The sequence below is a fragment of the Mustelus asterias genome, chromosome 10 (genome assembly GCF_964213995.1).
Source record: "Mustelus asterias chromosome 10, sMusAst1.hap1.1, whole genome shotgun sequence".
NCBI classification, from domain to species: Eukaryota; Metazoa; Chordata; class Chondrichthyes; order Carcharhiniformes; family Triakidae; genus Mustelus; species Mustelus asterias.
This window is the reverse complement of record NC_135810.1, coordinates 126504185-126523748: the sequence shown is the minus strand read 5'-3', so window position 1 is coordinate 126523748 and position 19564 is coordinate 126504185. Positions and strand designations below refer to the sequence as shown.

Here is a 19564-nt window from a genome sequence, read left to right as displayed (position 1 = left end):
TGAAACCTTATCTAACGCTTTTTGGAAATCGATGGGATCTGGGTGTTGGTGGCATCATTAGACTTAATTCCAGATTTTTATTGAATTCATATTTTACCACCTGCTGTTGTGGGATTCGAACCAGTTTGCAGAGCATTACCCTGGATCTCTGGGTTACTAGTCCAGTGACAATACACTCTGCCACTGTTTCTCCATCTCGACAGATAAAGGACAACCAGTAGATATTATGTCTACTGGTTCCCCTTAATCTATCATGCTCATTACCACCGCAAAGAATTCTAACAAAATTGTCAGGGATGATTTCCCCTTCATGAAGCCATGCTGACTGAATATATTTCTAAATGCTCTATTGTATCCTTTATAACGGAATCTAACATTTTCCTAATGACAGGTGTTAAGCTGACTGGCCAATAGTCACCTGTTTTTGTCCCCCCTTCCTTTTTGAATAAGGGTGTTACATTGGCAATTTTCCAATCCTCTGGAACTTTTCCGGTATTACCAATTCTTGGAAGATCCACTATCTCTGTAGCTGCTTCCTGTAATATCCTGGATGCAATCTATCAAGCCCCATTAGTTTCCCAAATACTTGTCTCTGGTGATATTTATTTCCTCCCACTTCTGCCCCTTGATCATTTTGGGAATGTTTTAGTGTTTTCCACCATGAAGACTGATGTAAGGTCTTTATTTAACTTCTGCCATTTCCTTTTTCTCCTTTATTATTTCCCCTGCAGGGGACCTATGGTCACTTTGGCCTCTCTCTAACTTTTGTACATATTTAAAGAAACTCTTACTGTCCATTTTTACAGTCCTTGCTACTTTACCCTCAAAGTTTATCTTCTCCCCATTCATTATTTTTTTGGTCATCTTTAGGTTTTAAAATTTTCCCAATCCTTTGGCTTACAAATAATCTTTGCCACGTCGTATGTTTTTTTCTTTCAGTTTAATACTATTCTTGACCTACTTGGTTAACCATGGTTGATTTATTCCCTTCCTAGAATCCTTCTTCCCCATTGGGATGTTTCTTTGTTGTGAGTCATGAACTATTTTCATAAAAGTCTGGCATTGCTAATCAACCTTTTTTCCTGCTAAACTCCTTTCCCAGCCCACTCCAGCCAACTCTGCTCTCACTCCTTTGAAATTTCCTTTTTGACCCAAGTTTCTCACTCTCAAACTCTATGCTAAATTCTACCATGTTATGGTCACTGGTTCAAAGGGGATCTTTTACTCTGGGATTGTTTACTAAACCTGCCTTATTTCACATTATAAGAGTTTTAACAACACCAGGTTAAAGTCCAACAGGTCTATTTGGTAGCAAACACCATTAGCTTTCGGAGCGCTGCTCCTTCATCAGATGGAGTGGAAATGTTTGCCGAAGTTAATCTTTATGTGGATCGGGAAAATCAAATTAGCAGAGGAAGTTACTGCCTTTTTACAAGTCCTGATATCTCCTGATATATTCTCTGAGGGACACATAGTTACTGTTAGGGGCCTACAGGCTACTCCCACCAGTGTCTTCTATACCCTTGTTAATTCTTACTTCCACCCATATGGATTCTGCATCTTCTGATCCAAGATCATTTCTTGCTATCACACTTATTCCATCTCATACTAACAAAACTACCCACCATTTCCGTTTATCCTTGTGAAAGTCTTGAATATTTAGTTCCCAGTTTGGATCTCCTTGTAACCAGGTCTCTGTAATGACTGTAAGATCAAACACATTAACCTCAGTTTGTGCCATTAATGTGTTCATTTGTAATAAATAGAGTCATAGAGTCATACCCGCCTCTACTACCCACTCTGGCAAGTTGTGCCGAACATATCCCTATCTTCTAGGCCTACCTATAACCCTCCATCCTATTAAGTCCCATGTACTCATCCAGGAGGCTCTTAAAAGACCCTATTGAGTTTGCCTCCACCACCACTGACGGCAGCCGATTCCACTCGCCCACCACCCTCTGTGTGAAAAACGTCCCCCTAACATCTCCCCTGTACCTACCCCCCAGCACCTTAAACCTGTGTCCTCTCGTAGCAGCCATTTCCACCCTGGGAAAAAACCTCTGAGAGTCCACCCGATCTATGCCTCTCAACATCTTATACACCTCTATTAGGTCTCCTCTCATCCTACGTCTCTCCAAGGAGAAAAGACCGAGCTCCCTCAGCCTATCCTCATAAAGCTACTCAATCCAGGCAACATCCTTGTAAACCTCCTCTGCACCCTTTCAATCATTCCACATCCTTCCTGTAATGAGGCGACCAGAACTGAGCACAGTACTCCAAGTGGGGTCTGACGAGGGTCTTATATAGCTGTATCATTATCCCCGGACTCCTAAACTCAATCCCTCGATTGATAAAGGCCAGCACACCATACGCCTTCTTAACCACCTCCTCCACCTGCGGGGCCGATTTAAGAGTCCTATGGACCCGGACCCCAAGGTCCTTCTGATCCTCCACAGTACTAAGAGTCTTTCCCTTTATATTGTACTCCTTCATCCCATTTGACCTGCCAAAATGGACCACGACGCATTTATCTGGGTTGAAGTCCATCTGCCACTTCTCCGCCCAGTCTTGCATCCTATCTATGTCCCTCTGTAACTTCTGACATCCCTCCAGACTATCCACAACCCCAACAACCTTCGTGTCATTGGCAAACTTACCAACCCATCCCTCCACTTCCTCATCCAGGTCATTTATGAAAATGACAAACAGCAAGGGTCCCAGAACAGATCCCTGGGGCACTCCACTGGTGACCGACCTCCATTTAGAAAAAGACCCATCTATACCCATTCTCTGCCTCCTTTGGGCAAGCCAGTTCTGGATCCACAGGGCAGCAGCCCCTTGGATCCCATGCCCTCTCACTTTTTCTAGAAGCCTTGCATGGGGGACCTTTTTCTCCCTTTGATCCTATTTGCTGCTGTTTTTTAAGTTTGTGCATTCTTCACTTCCTGTCACAGTCTGAGTATCGTTACCTAAATAGTTGTCTTGCAATGCTGCCATATCCTTTTGTAAGCCTATGAATCCCCTCTCCAGAACCATCCCCCACTCTGTTTAGTTTAAAGCCCTCCCTACTTCCCTAATTATGCGGTTTGCAGGAACACTGGTCTCAGCACGGTTCAGATGTAGGCCGTCCCAGCGGTACAGCCCCACTTTCCTCAGGACTGATCCCAGAAACCGAAACCCACTTCTCCCACACCCCTCTCTGAGCCATGTTTCTCTCTAGTTTTATGTACCCTATGCCAATTTGCATGTAGCAACATTTTGTTGTTTAATTTAGTGCCTCGCTCCTCAAACTCTATGCAGAACCCCTTCCATTGTTCTATCTATGCTATTGGACCACAACAACAGGGTCCTCCCCCTCTCACAGCAAGTTGTTCTCTGGCCCAGAGCAAATGTCCCAAACCTTAGTATCAGACAGGCAACACAGCTGTCTGGACTCTGGCTCTTTTCTACAGAAAACAGTGTCAATCCTTCTCACTATACTGTTTCCTGCAATCACTATACTCTTCTGTGTTCCCCCGCTCCCACTAGAATGACTTCCTTTACCACAGTGTAATGATCAGTCAGCTCATGCACCCTGCAGCCCCCACTCTCATCCAAATAAGCAAACCTCAAACCTGTTGGATAATTGCAGAGGCTGGCACTCCTGCCCTCTGGGTCCCCTTACCTGCCTCAGCTGCAGTCACACTCCTGTCCCTGACCACTTGCCAAATTGAAAGACCGTATCCTAAGAGGTGTGACCACCTCCTGAAACAAAACGTCCAGGTAACTCTCTCCCTTCCTGGTGTGTCGCTGTGTCTGCAGCTCAGCCTCCAGCTCGATGACTCTGAGGCACAGCTCCTCCAGCCGCAGACACTGACTGCAGATGTGCTGGCCCTGGATAACACCGGCAATAATAAACTCCCACATGCTGCAGCCTTGACACGTCACCTGCCCTGCCAACCTTAATGTATTAAATCATTATTCATTCAATTATTTACTTGTTTATAGTGATTTTGATATATTTTCAACTTTTACAAAAGAATAGTTCCTATACTATTTTAAACCTGAGGAATGGAATAAACCTTAAACACTGATTAGACTCTCACTAGAGATAGCTACTCCTCCAACAGAGCAAGTCCACTTTCTGAAGAGTGAAACATTGAGAAAGAGCATCCATTTCCCCGTGCATTCAATTCCCACTTGGATCCACATTCCCACTCTTCCTCACTCAGAATGTGTCTCACTCAGGATGTGGCTTCTCCCACTTCTCATGTGTGACAAGAAGGACTTTTCAAAGAACTTCACCGCTTTTTGGACTGCTGAGGCTGTGAACGTTTCAATGTAAATACATCATCTTTTTTATTCATTTACAAGATGTGGGTGTCGCTGGCTGGGTCCAGCATTTATTGCCCATCCCTAATTGCCCCTTGAGAAGGTGGTGGTAAACTGCCTTTTTGAACCACTGCAGTACAAATGGTGTAAGTACAGCCACAGTGCTGTTAGAGATGCAGCTCCAGGTTTGACCCAACAACACCGAAGGAACGGCAATATATTTCCAAATCAGTGTGGTGAGTGACTTGGAGGGGAACTTCTTAGTGATGGTGTTCCCATGTGACTGCTGCTCTTCTCCTTCTAGATGGTAGTGGTCATGGGTTTGGAAGATGCTGTCCAAGGAACCTTGGTGAGTTGCTGCAGTGCATCTTGTTGATGGCACACACGGCTGCCACTGTGCGTTGCTGGTAGAAGGATTGAATGTTTGTGGAAGGGGTAGCAATCACACGGGGCTGCTTTGTCCTGGATGGTGTTGAGCTTCTTGAGTGTTGTTGGAGCTGCACCCATCCAGGCAAGTGGGGAGTATTCCATCACACTCCTGACTTATGCCTTGTAGCTGGTGGACAGGCTTTGGGGAAGTCAGGAGGTGAGTTACTCGCTGCAGTATTCCTAGCCTCCGACCTGCTCTGGTAGCCACAATATTTATATGGCTAGTCCAATTGAGTTTCTGGCCAATGGTAACCCCAAGGATGTTGACAGTGGGGGGTTCAGTGATGATAACACCATTGAATGTCAAGGGGTGATAGTTAGATTCACTCTTGTTAGTGATGGTCATTGCTTGGCAATTGTGTGGTGTGAATGTTACTGCCACTTGTCAGTCCAAGCCTGGATATTATCCAGGTCTTGCTGCATTTGAACACGGGGCTGCTTCAGTCTCTGAGGCGTCGCGAATGGTGCTGAACATTGTGCAATCATCGGCGAACATCCCCACTTCTGACCTTATGACAGAGGGAAGGTCATTGATGAAGCAGCTGAAGATGGTTGGGCCCAGGACACTCCCCTGAGGGACTCCTGCAGAGATGTCCTGGAGCTGAGGTGACTGACCCTCCACAACCACAACCATCTTCCTTTGTACCAGGTATGACTCCAACCAGCGGAGTTTGCCCCGATACCAATTGATTCCAGTTTCGCTCGGGCTCCTTGATGCCACACTCGGCTGATTGCGGCTTTGATGTCAAGGGCTGTCACTCTCACCTCACCTCTGGAATTCAGCTCTTTTTTGTTCTATTCAGGAACAGTTAGGTGTCAAACAGTTTTCAAAAAGATTAAAATGTGTTTGTTTTGTTTTGCAGCTGGAGAAATATGTGAAGTTATTGGAGGTTTTGCTTTCGTGCGGATATTCCGCATTGTTGGTGGGTGAGCAGCTGTCTGGGAAGACAAGCTTTGTCCAAGCATTGAAAGGGTTAATATTTGCCCCCACCATGTACCGACTGCGTATCGGCCCCAACACCAAACCCAGTCACGCCCGCTCCTACGTGACGGACAGAGTCTTCTTGAACAACCAACAACAACTCTTGGTACCCTCAGCAGCTGGTGCCAAGACCAACATTCTCTTCTTCCTGGACGATGTTCACGCTGCTCCTTTCAGTGAGTGAGAAACCGGACAACCCAAAACCAACCCCGGAGTGACCCCGACCCCCGAGTGACCCCGAACCCCGAGTGACGCCGACCCCCGAGTGACCCCGACCCCTGAGTGACCCCGATCCCCAAGTGACTCTAATCCCCAAGTGACCCGAACCTCGAGTGACCCTGGAGTGAATCCGAGTGACCCAACCCCCGAGTGACCCCGATCCCTGAATGACCCCAGAGTGACCCCTGAGTGACCCCGACCTCGGAATGACCCCGATCCCCAAGTGACCCCGATCCCCGAGTGACCCCGACCCCTGTGTGACCCTGATCCCCAGGCTGGATGCCTGTGACGAGTGGTGTTCCGCAGGACTCTGTATTGGGACCTCTGCTGTTTGTGATTTATATAAACGATCTGGAAGAAGGTGTAACTGGGGTGATCAGTAAGTTTCCGGACGACATGAAAATGGCTGGACTTGCAGATAGTGAGGAACATTGTCAGAGGCTACAGAAGGGTATAGATAGGCTGGAAATTTGGGCAAAGAAATGGCAGATGGAGTTCAATCCTGATAAATGCGAAGTGATGCATTTTGGTAGAACTAACGTAGGGGGGAGCTATACGATAAATGGCAGAACCATAAAGGGCGTAGAGACGCAGAGGGACCTGGGTGTGCAAATCCACAGATCCTTGACGGTGACGTCACAGGTGGAGAAGGTAGTGAAGAAGGCATATGGCATGCTTGCCTTTATAGGATGGGGCATAGAGTATAAAAGTTGGGGTCTGATGTTGCAGTTGTATAGAACGTTGGTTCGGCCGCATTTGGAATACTGCGTCCAGTTCTGGTCGCCACACTACCAGAAGGATGTGGAGGCTTTAGAGAGAGTGCAGAGGAGGTTTACCAGGATGTTGCCTGGTATGGAAGGGCTCAGTTATGAGGAGAGATTGGGTAAACTGGGGTTGTTCTCACTGGAAAGACGGAGGATGAGGGGTGACCTAATAGAGGTGTATAAAATTATGAAAGGCATAGATAGGGTGAACGGTGGGAAGCTTTTTCCCAGGTCAGTGGTGACGTTCACGAGGGGTCATAGGTTCAAGGTGAGGGGGGGGAGGTTTAACACGGATATCAGAAGGACGTATTTTACACAGAGGGTGGTGGGAGCCTGGAATGCGCTGCCGGGCAAGGTGATGGAGGCGGACACACTGGGAACGTTTAAGACTTATCTAGATAGCCACATGAACGGAGTGGGAATGGAGGGATACAAAAGAATGGTCTAGTTTGGACCAGGGTGCGGCGTGGGCTTGGAGGGCCGAAGGGCCTGTTCCTGTGCTGTATTGTTCTTTGTTCTTTGACCCAACCCTCGAGTGACCCCGGAGTGAATCCGAGTGACCCCGACCCCTGAGTGACCCTGATCCCTGAATGACCCCAGAGTGACCCCTGAGTGACCCTGACCTCGGAATGACCCCAATCCCCGAGTGACCCCCGATCCCTGAATGACCCCGCCCCCCGAGTGATCCCCAATCCCTGAGTGACCTCGATCCCCGAGTGACCCCGACCCCCAAAGGACCCTGATCCCAAGTGACCCCGATCCCCAAGTGACCCCGATCCCCGAGTGACCCTGATCCCCAAGTGACCCCCGCGAGACCTCGATCTCGAGTGACCCCGATCCCCAAGTGACCCTGACCCCCAAGTGACCCCAATCTGCGAGTGACCCCGAGTGATCCCAATCCGGAGCGACCCCGGTCCCCGCATGACGATGATCCCCAAGTGACCCCGATCCCCAAGTGACCCCAATCCCCAAGTTACCCCGATCCCCGATTGACCTCTGAGTGATCCTGATCTCAGAGTAATCCCAAAGTAATGAGAGATATATATTGGGTTTCCCCTTATTAGAGGAGTCAGTAAGCAGGGGGCAGATATTTATGGTAAGGGGGCAGGAGGTTTCGAGGAGATTTGAGGAGAAACATTTTCACCCAGAGGGTGGTGGGAATCTGGAATTCACTGCCTGAAAGGGTGGGAGAGGCAGGAACATTTCAAGCACTCATTTAGATGAGTGTTTGAAACACCACAGCACACAAGGCTACGGACCAAGTGCTGGAAAATGGGATTAGAATAGATAGGTGCTTGATGGCCAGTGCAGACATGATGGGCCAAAGGGCCTCTTTCTGTGCTGTAAAACTCTGACAGTATGAGTAAGTTTAAGGGAGATGTAAGGAGCAGGTTTTTCACACAGAGGGTGATGGGTGCCTGGAACGCGCTGCCAGTGGAGATGGGGGAAGCAGGCACGTTAGCAACATTCAAGGTGTATCTTGAAAGTTAACGTTTATTTATTTGTCACAAATAAGGCTTACTGCAATGAAGTTACTGTGAAAATCCCCTAGTCACCACTCTCCGGCACCTGTTCGGGTACACTGAGGGTGAATTTAGCATGGCCAATGCACCTAACCAGCACGTCTTTCAGACTGTGGGAGGAAACCGGAGCACCTGGAAGAAACCCACGCAGACACGGTGAGAACGTGCAGATTCCACACAGACAGTGACCCAAGCCAGGAATCGAACCCAGGTCCCTGGCGCTGTGAGGCAGCAGTGCTGACCACTGTGTCACCGTGCCCCCGAGAATCGAACCCGGGTCCCTGGCGCTGTGAGGCAGCAGTGCTGACCACTGTGTCACCGTGCCACCTCGATAGACACGTGAACGAGAGGCAAACAGAGGGATAGAAATGTATCGGTGCAGGCTTGGAGGGCCGAAGGGCCTGTCCTTGTGCTGTATTATTCTTTGTTCTTTTGTTCTTTGAATACAATTCAGTTGAAAGCTTGACCCTGTATGGAAGGGTTGGGAATTCGGGCCATGGGATAAATCTCACCATCTTTATTTCTCACTGTTATCTCTAGAGCCGGGTACTGGATGCCAACCTGTTATCGACACTTTTCGTCATTCAATGACCTGTCATGGCTCCTATGATGGGAACTGCCAGCAGTTTCGCTACTTCCATTCAGCCAGTATAAACTATATCGTGACCTGTGCACCACTCCAAGGGAGGACAGCTTTCGTCTCGTCACGTTTCACCCGGTTGTTCACTGTGCTCACACTCCCAGAAATGACCTCTGACATGTTAACCGCGATTTACACCCCCAGTGTGATCCAGTGGTTGAATATTTACCCAAAGTATACACTATCTAGACATGCTCTGCTGGCCAGAGCTCTTGTTTCAGCCACAGTTCAGCTCTACCAAAGGGTGAGACAGAAGTTGCAGCCATCCCCTAGTCGCTCCCATTACCTGTTCTCCATGGTGGATGTTGGGAAGGTGTTGAATGGTTTATTGCTGATGCATCCCACCTCCATCACCACACTGGTGAAGCCAGGTGAAAAGAAACTGAAGCGTTCGGGACCTCACACGTCTTCCATCATTTTACCCGTCACTAAGATCATCGTTGATCTTTGGCTGCATGAGTCCATGAGAACGTTTTCTGATTGTCTCCTGACTGAGGAAGATAAGAAAACTTTGGTACAGATACTGGAAGGGGTGGCTCAGAGTAACTTCTGTACTCCCATCTTGGATATTGTAGAAAAGCTGGAGCCTTTGCACAACATAGCTGAAAACTCCAATGTTCTGGAATACCAGCAAGGCAACATGCTGGCTTCCCTGGAGAGGCACAGTGCAGATAATCAAGAAGAGATATCCCATGATAAACCCAAAGACACTGAAGAGAGCATCAACCTACACCCCCAAATATCAAATTCTCTGCAGTTAAGGGAACTTGGGTCCAAAGCTTCATCTAGACAACGAGCTAGAACCACTGAGACAGATTCCATCTATTCTAAAAGTGACGTTTTGTCAGGAATGGACTCAGAGGATCTGACAGACACAGCCGGGGTCTATGCTGGATCTGGAGCATCAAAAGTCAATCCAAAGGAAAGGGAAAGTCCTGGCCAGAAAAAACAGAAACATGCCAAAAGTCGTGGCAAGAAACATAAGAGATCAGAACTGTTAAAGCCACTGCTCCCACCCCACTTAATGTGCAAAGGGGAAGCCCTGAGGAACCTCATCTACAGCAAAGGAGTTATGCGGCCATCTAATAAACAGCAAATGAACTCTCCCAGGTGGAACCCGTACCGGGAGATGAGTAATGACATCCTCGCTCAGCAGCTCAGGCTAATTGTTCAGAAGCAAAACCAAAAGAACAAAACCAACCATCAGATCATTTTCTTCACTGAAGCCGTGTACCATTTTGTACGTGTCTACCGAGTGCTGTGCACACCCAGAGGTCATTGTGTTTTACTGGCCCTCGCTCACTACACTGGCCGGAAAATACTGGTCAGACTGGCAGCCTATCTCACCATGGCCAAAATCTTTGAGATCAGCAGTAAAGTGTCGAGGATGGAGATGGCCAAACTGGTTAAGCAGGCGAGTTATGAAGCTGGGATTCAGGAAAAGAACATAGTGATCATGGCCCATGGAACACTGAGCAAGGACATTTTCCATGATCTCTGTGATTTGATAACTGAAGGTAAATATCCGGAGCTTTACTCTGCCAGTGAATTGGAGGAATTGGCCAAAGTATTCACCAGCATAAAGAGGATGCCGTGGAATGTGAAGAGAGAGCAAGTGATGGAAAGGTAGGTGATTAATATCCAGTCTGAGGCCTTTTCCCAAAGAGATCAGCTCTTGGTAAATGATGCCTGAATGTAGGAGCCAATGATGAGGCACTTCCTGATCACCTTGGGTTGCCGTTAACAACTCGAACCTCACTCTCCTGGTCCCCCACCATTCTTTCCCAGTCATGCAGTCTGACTGCATGCGTACCCATACCCTTCAGGGTCCATGTTCCCTCACACCCTCTCAGATCTGATCTTTCTCATGTTTGATCCTATTAAATACTCCTCATAAGAACTCCCCCACCCCTCCCAAATCTCTTCCCTGTTATACAATCCTGGGCTGCAAAATTCCATTGTGTAGAGTGACACAACAGATAGCACCGCAGGTGACAGGCCAGAGGTTGTGTGTCACAACGGTGTCCCCTGTGTGTACCCAAACAGGGAGGAATGGAACTATCCTGACACTGCACAACTGCTCTAGTTTGGAGCAGGGAGCAGCACGGGCTTGGAGGGCCGAAGGGCCTGTTCCTGTGCTGTATTGTTCTTTGTTCTTTGTTGTTCTTGTTCAATAGGCTAACCTGATGCCAAATGGGATGAGAACCCAAATATGTTGTATCAATATATTCAGAGTAAAAGGATAACGAAGGAATGTTCACCGTTCCTTCATTGTTGCTGGGTGAAATCCTGGAGCTCCCTCCCTAACAGCACTGTGGGTGTACCTACACCTCAGGGACTGCACTGGTTCAAGAAGGCTGCTCACCACCACCTTCTGAGGGTAATTAGTCAGCGACACCCACATCCTGTAAAAAGTGAATAAAAAGTCACAGAGTAATCAAGGACAGTCAGCATGGATTCGTTAATGGTCATGTTTAAATAACTCAATTGAATTTTTTGAGCAAGTAACAAGGAGGATTGCTGAGGGTAGTGCAGTTGATGTGATCTACATAATTTTAGCAAGGCTTTTGACAAAGGCAGACTGGGTTATAAAATGTCCATGGGATCCAGGGGAATGTAGCAAACTGGACACAGTTTGCCCAGTGGCAGGAGACAAAGGGTCATTGTTGATGGGTGATTTTGTGACTGGAAGGCTGTTTCCGCAGGGTTCCGCAGGGTTCCGCAGGGGGCAGTACTCGGCCTCCTGCTTTTTCTGGCATTTTTTTTTACAGCATGGAAACAGGCCCTTCGGTCCAACTTGTCCATGCCGCCCTTTTCTGTTTAAACCCCTAAGCTAATCCCAATTGCCCGCATTTGGCCCATATCCCACTATGCACATCGTACCCATGTAACTATCTAAATGCTTTTTAAAAGACAAAATTGTACCCGCCTCCACTGCTACCTCTGGCAGCTTGTTCCAGACACTCACCACCCTCTGTGTGAAAAAATTGCCCCTCTGAACACTTTTGTATCTCTCACCTTAAACCTATGCCCTCTGGTTTTAGACTCCCCTACCTTTGGGAAAAGATATTGACTATCTAGCTGATCAAAGCCCCTCATTATTTTATAGACCTCTATAAGATCACCCCTCAGCCTCCTACGCTCCAGAAAAAAAAGTGCCAGTCTATCCAGCTTCTCCTTATATCTCAAACCATCAAGTCCCGGCAGCATCCTAGTGAATCTTTTCTGCACTCTTTCTAGTTTAATAATATCCTTTCTATAATAGGGTGACCAGAACTGCACACAGTATTCCAAGTGTGGCCTTACCAATGTCTTGTACAACTTCAACAAGACGTCCCAACTCCTGTTCTGACCGATGAAACCAAGCATACCGAATGCCTTCGTCACCACTCTGTCCACCTGTGACTCCACTTTCAAGAAGCTATGAACCCGTATCCTTAGATCTTCTTAAAATAAAAGCAAATGACTGCGGATGCTGGAATCTGAAACCAAAAGGCAAAATGCTGGAAAATCTCAGCAGGTCTGGCAGCATCTGTAAGGAGAGAAAAGAGCTGACGTTTCGAGTCCAGACGACCCTTTGCCAAAGCCTTCGTCAGCTTTGTCATCCCCGCAGTGTAATGAAGTTACTGTGAAATTCCCCTCGTCGCCACAGTCTGGTGCCTGTTCAGGTCAATGCACCCTAACCAGCACGTCTTTCAGAATGTGGAAGGAAATCAGAGCACCCGGAGGAAATCCACGCAGAGATGGGGAGAATGTGCAAACTCCACACAGACAATGACCCAAGCCGGGAATCGAACCCAGGTCCCCGATGCTGTGAAGCAGCAATGCTAACCACTGTGCTACCGTGCCACCCCATATTTACCCTGCTAATCCCCTGACAGTAGGGTCAATTTAGCATGGCCCATCAACCTAACCAGCACATCTTTGGACTGTGGGAGGAAACCGGAGCACCCAGAGGAAACCCACACAGACACAGGAAGAATGTGCAGACTCCACACAGACAGTGACCTGAGGCCGGAATTGAAACCGGGTCCTGGCACTGTGAGGCAGCAGTGCTAACCACTCTGCCGCCCCAGGCACAGGCCTCCAGTTTGAAAAACAACCCTCTGCAACCACCCTCTGGCTTCTGCCATCAAGCCAATTTTGTATCCAATTGGCTACCTCACCCTGGATCCCTTGAGATTTAACCTTATGCAACAACCTACCATGTGGTACCTTGTCAAAGGCCTTGCTAAAGTCCATGTAGACAACACCAACTGCACTGCCCTCATCTACCTTCTTGGTTACCCCTTCAAAAAACTCAATCAAATTTGTGAGACATGATTTTCCACTCACAAAGCCACACTGACTGTTCTTAATCAGTCCTTGCGTCTCTAAATGCCTGTAGATCCTGTCTCTCAGAATATCTTCTAACAACTTACCCACCACAGATGTTAGGCTCACCGGCCTGTAGTTCTCAGACTTTTCCCTGCAGCCCTTCTTGAACAAAGGCACAACATTTGCCACCCTCCAATCTTCAGGTACCTCACCTGTGGCTGTCGATGATTCAAATATCTCGGCTAGGGGATCTGCAATTTCCTCCCTAGCATCCCGCAATGCCCTGGGACATATTTCATCAGGTCTTGGGGATTTATCTACCTTGATGCACTTTAAGACTTCCAGCAACTCCTTCTCTGTAATATGTACATTCCTCAAGACATCACTATTTATTTCCCCAAGTTCCCTAACATCCATGCTTTTCTCAACAGTAAATATTGATGAGAAATATTCATTTAGGATCTCACCCATCTCTTGTGGATCCGCACATAGATTACCTTGTTGATCCTTAAGAGGCCCTACTCTCTCCCTAGTTACTCTTTTGCCCTTTATGTATTTGTAGAAGCTCTTTGGATTCTCCTTTGCCTTATCTGCCAAAACAATCTCATGTCCCCTTTTTGCTCTCCTCATTTCTCTCTTAACTCTACTTCTACACCCTCTATACTCTTCAAGGGACCCACTTGATCCCAGCTACCTATGCATGTCATGTGCCTCCTTCTTCTTGACCATGGTCTCAGTATCCCGAGTCATCCAGGGTTCCCTACATCTACCAGCCTTGCCCTTCACTCTAAGATGAATGTGCTTACCCTGAATCCTGGTTAACACACTTTTGAAAGCCTCCCACTTACCAGACATCCCTTTGCCTGCTAACAGACTCCCCCAATCAACTTTTGAAAGTTCCTGTCTAATACCATCAAAATTGGCCTTGCCCCAATTTAGAATTTAAACTTTTGGGCCAGACCTATCATTCTCCATAGCTATCTTAAAACTAATGGAATTATGGTCACTGGTCCCAAAGTGATCCCTCACTAACACTTCTGTCACCTGCCCTTCCTTATTTCCCAAGAGGAGATTAAGTTTTGCCCCCTCTCTAGTCGGGCCATCCACATACAGAATGAGAAATTCCTCCTGAGTACACTCAACAAATTTCTCTCCATCCAACCCTCTAATACTATGGCTGTCCCAGTGAATGTTGGGAAAGTTAAAATCTCCGACTATTACCACCCTATTTTTCTTGAAACTATCTGTAATCTCCTTACATATTTGCTCCTCAATTTTCCATCAACTATTTGTCTGTAGTACACTCCTATCAAAGTGATCTCTCCCTTCTTATTTCTCAGTTCTACCCATATAGACTCAGTGGCCGAACCCTCGGATATATCCCTTCTCAGTACGGCCGTGATGTTTTCCCTAATCAAAAGTGCAACTCCCCCTCCTCTCTTACCTCCGGTCCAATCTTTCCTATGGCATCTGTACCCTGGAACATTGAGCTGCCAGTCCTGTCCCTCCCTTAGCCATGTTTCAGTAATTGCAATAATATCCCAGTCCCATGTTCCCATCCATGCCCTGAGTTCATCTGCCTTGCCCATCAGGCCTCTTGCATTGAAATAAATGCAGTTTAATCTGTACTTCTCTTGCTCTCTGTCTTGCTTTTGTCTGATCTGTCTGGTACTAGGATTACTGACACTGCCTTTACTACTTAATGTGCTCTCTTTAACTTCTGTGCTGCCCTCAACCTTCTCTTCTGTCTCCCGACTGCTTTGGATCCCATCCCCCTGCCAAACTAGTTTAAACCCTCCCGAGTGGCTCTAGCAAATCTCCCCGCCAGGATATTAGTCCCCCTCCAGTTCAGGTGTAACCTGTCCCTCTTGAACAGGTCACCCCTTCCCCAGAAGAGATCCCAATGATCCATAAGTCTAAATCGCTGCCCCCTGCACCAGTTCTCAAGCCACACATTCATCTGCCTGATCCTCCTATTTCTACTCTCACTAGCACGTGGCACCGGTAGTAGTCTAGAAATTACTACCATCGAGGTCCTGCACTTTAGCCTTCTGACTAACTCTCTCTATTCACATTTCAGGACCTCATCCCCTTTTCCTACCTATGTCGTTGGTACCAATATGTACAACGACCTCTGGCTGCTCCCCCTCCCCCTTAACAATGTCCTGCAAACGCTCAGAGACGTCCTTGACCCTGGCACCAGGGAGGCAACACACCATCTTGGAGTCTCGATTGCGGCCACAGAAACGCCTGTCTGTGCCTCTAATGAGCGAGTCCCCTAGTACTACTGCCCGACCCTGCTCTACAGCTGAACCAGTTGTGGTGCCACAGGCCTGGCTACCGCTGGTATCTCCCCTTGACAGGCTCTCCCTCTCAACAGTATTCAAAACGGTATACCTGTTTGAAAGGGGAATAGAAATCATAGAAATCATAGAAACCCTACAGTACAGAAAAAGGCCATTCGGTCCATCGAGTCTGCACCGACCACAATCCCACCCAGGCCCTAGCCCCATATCCCTACACATTTATCCACTAATCCCTCTAACCTACGCATCCCGGGACACTAAGGGCAATTTTAGCATGGCCAATCAACCTAACCCGCACATCTTTGGACTGTGGGAGGAAACCGGAGCACCCGGAGGAAACCCACGCAGACACGAGGAGAATGTGCAAACTCCACACAGACAGTGACCCAAGCTGGAATCGAACCCAGGTCCCTGGTGCTGTGAAGCAGCAATGCTAACCACTGTGCTACGTGGCACTGGTAGTAGTCCAGTAGAATAGGCACAGGAGACTCCTGCACTACCTGCCTGCCTCTCCTGGCAGTCACCCATCTACCTGTCTGAACCTGTGGTATGACAACCTCCCTGTAACTAGTGTCTACCACACTCTCTGCTCCCTCTATGCTGCACAGTGTGTCCACCTGCAGCTCCAACCGAACAATGCGGTCTGTGAGGAGCAGCAACTGGACCCACTTTTTGCAGACAAAGTTGTCAGGGAGACGAGATTGCTCCCTGATCTCCCACATCTGGCAGGAGGAGCATACTACTGCCCTAACTGCCATAATTGCCCTTTTACAATTAAAAGGATAACAGAATTACCTTTCCCTTGATTGAGATCCTCACAGTACCTATTTTATTGGTTGGAGGAGGAGGGAGGGAGGGAAACACTTGAATTAGTGTTTGGGATTTAACTGTCCCTTGAAAACAGGTCCTCCAAAAACCACTGTCTCGCTCAGGTCCTCCTTCTGGAAATAGTGACCGAAGATGCAAATCTTCACCCCAGCAGCCAATCAGCATCGTCACTCTGCTGCCTTCTTCTGGACGCTTGTCTTCAGTTGAACTTGGAGGGTGTCTTGCTCGACAAGGCTCAGAAAACAGACTACTATAGAAACATAGAAAACTACAGCACAAAACAGGCCCTTCGGCCCCACAAGTTGTGCCGAACATATCCCTACCTTTTAAGCCTACCTATAACCCTCCATCCTATTAAGTCCCATGTACTCATTCGGGAGTTTCTTAAAAGACCCTGTTGAGTTTTCCTCCACCACCACTGACGGCAGCCGATTCCACTCGCCCACCACCCTCTGTGTGAAAAACTTCCCCCTAACATTTCCCCTGTAAAGTTTACTATGTAAAGTTAAAGCACATAGGATTGCGGGTAATGTCTTGAGATGGATAGAAAGCTGGTTGGCAGATAGGAAGTAAAGAGTGGCATTATAGGGTCTTTTTCTGATTGGCAGTCAGTGACTAGTGGGGTTCCGCAGGGATCCGTGCTAGGGCCCCAAATGTTCGGATTATATATTAATGATTTGGAAGAGGGAACTGAATGTATTATCTCCAAATTTGCAGATCATACAAAGTTGGATGGGAGGGTGAGCTGTGAGAAAGATGTAGAGATGCTTCAGCGTGATTTGGACAGGCTGAGAGTGTGGGCATCTGCATGACAGATGCAGTATAATGTGGATAAGTGTAAGGTTATGGTAGCAAAATTAGGAAAGCAGATTATTATTTGAATGGGTGTAAATTGAGAATGTTTCACAAATTTGATTGAGTTTTTTGAAGGGGTAACCAAGAAGGTAGATGAGGGCAGTGCAGTTGATGTTGTCTACATGGACTTTCGCAAGGCCTTTGACAAGGTACCGCATGGTAGGTGTTGCATAAGGTTAAACCTCACAGGATCCAGGATGAGGTATCTAAATGATACAAAATTGGCTTCTTGACAAAAGCCAGAGGGTGGTTGTAGAGAGTTGTTTTTCAAACTGGAGGCCTGTGACCAGCGGTGTGCCTCAGGGATCAGTGCTGGGTCCACTGTTATTTGTCATTTATATTAATGATTTGGATGAGAATATAGGAGGCATGGTTAGTAAGTTTGTAGATGATACCAAGATTGGTGGCATAGTGGACAGTGAAGAAAGTTATCTCCAATTGCAACGGGATCTTGATCAATTGGGCCAGTGGGCTGACGAATGGCAGATGGAGTTTAATTTAGACAAATTTGAGGTGATGCATTTTGGTGGATTGAACCAGGGCAGGACTTTCTCAGTTAATGGTAGGGCGCTGGGGAGAGTTACAGAACAAAGAGGTCTGGGGGTACATGTTCATAGCTCCTTGAAAGTGGAGTCACAGGTGGACAGAGTGGTGAAGAAGGCATTCGGCATGCTTGGTTTCATTGGTCAGAACATTGAATACAGGAGTTGGGACGTCTTGTTGAAGTTGTACAAGACATTGGTAAGGCCATACTTGGAATACTGTGTGCAATTCTGGTCACCCAATTAGAGAAAGGATATTATTAAACTAGAAAGAGTGCAGAAAAGATTTACTAGGATGCTACCAGGACTTGATGGATTGAGTTATAAAGGAGAGGCTGGATAGAACATAGAACATTACAGCGCAGTACAGGCCCTTCGGCCCTCGATGTTGCGCCGACCAGTGAAACCAATCTAAAGCCCCTCTAATCTACACTATTCCAATATCATCCATATGTTTATCCAATAACCATTTGAATGCTCTTAATGTTGACGAGTCCACTACTGCTACAGGCAGGGCATTCCACGCCCTTACTACTCTCTGAGTAAAGAACCTACCTCTAATATCTGTCCTATATCTCTCACCCCTCAATTTAAAGCTATGTCCCCTCGTGTTAGCCATCACCATCCGAGGAAAAAGGCTCTCACTATCCACCCTATCTAATCCTCTGATCATCTTGTATGCCTCTATTAAGTCACCTCTTAACCTTCTTCTCTCCAATGAAAACAACCTCAAGTCCCTCAGCCTTTCCTCATACGATCTTCCCACCATACCAGGCAACATCCTGGTAAATCTCCTCTGCACCCTTTCCAACACTTCCACATCTTTTCTGTAAGCGGCGACCAGAACTGTACGCAATACTCCAAGTGCGGCCGCACCAGAGTTTTGTACAGTTGCAGCATGACCTCATGGCTCCGAAACTCAATCCCTCTACCAATAAAAGCTAACACACCGTATGCCTTCTTAACAACTCTATCAACCTGGGTGCCAACTTTCAGGGATCTATGCACATGGACACCCAGATCCCTCTGTTCATCCACACTACCAAGTATCTTACCATTAGCCTAGTATTCTGTATTCCTGTTACTTCTTCCAAAGTGAATCACCTCACACTTTTCCGCATTAAACTCCATTTGCCACCTCTCAGCCCAGCTCTGCAGCTTATCTATGTCCCTCTGTAACCTGCCACTTCCCTCCGCACTGTCTACAACTCCACCGACTTTAGTGTCATCCGCAAATTCACTAATCCATCCTTCTACGCCCTCATCCAGGTCATTTATAAAAATGACAAACAGCAGTGGCCCCAAAACAGATCCTTGCGGTACACCACTAGTAACTGAACTCCAGGATGAATATTTCCCATCAACCACCACCCTCTGTTTTCTTACCATAGAACCATAGAAAATTACAGCTCAGAAACAGGCCTTTTGGCCCTTCTTGTCTGTGCCGAACCATTTTATGCCTAGTCCCACTGACTTGCACTTGGACCATATCCCTCCACACCCCTCTCATCCATGAACCCGTCCAAGTTTTTCTTAAATGTTAAAAGTGACCCCGCATTTACCACTTTATCTGGCAGCTCATTCCACACTCCCACCACTCTCTGCGTGAAGAAGCCCCCCCTAATATTCCCTTTAAACTTTTCTCCTTTCACCCTTAACCCATGCCCTCTGGTTTTTTTCTCCCCTAGCCTCAGCGGAAAAAGCCTGCTTGCATTCACTCTATCTATACCCATCAAAATCTTATATACCTCTATCAAATCTCCCCTCAATCTTCTACGCTCCGGGGAATAAAGTCCCAACCTATTCAATCTCTCTCTGTAACTCAGCTTCTCAAGTCCCGGCAACATC

At 47.3% G+C, this 19564-nt stretch overlaps 1 protein-coding gene across 1 annotated transcript in view; it reads left to right on the top strand.

Annotated features, from left to right (window-relative positions):
* Positions 1–19564, top strand: part of dnhd1 (dynein heavy chain domain 1) — a 261227-nt gene that overhangs the window by 162119 nt on the left and 79544 nt on the right. The window contains exons 22-23 of the mRNA XM_078221475.1: positions 5604–5898; positions 8769–10494. Of these exons, the coding sequence (XP_078077601.1) occupies positions 5604–5898; positions 8769–10494 (2021 nt within the window). The remainder of the gene's footprint in view (positions 1–5603; positions 5899–8768; positions 10495–19564) is intronic.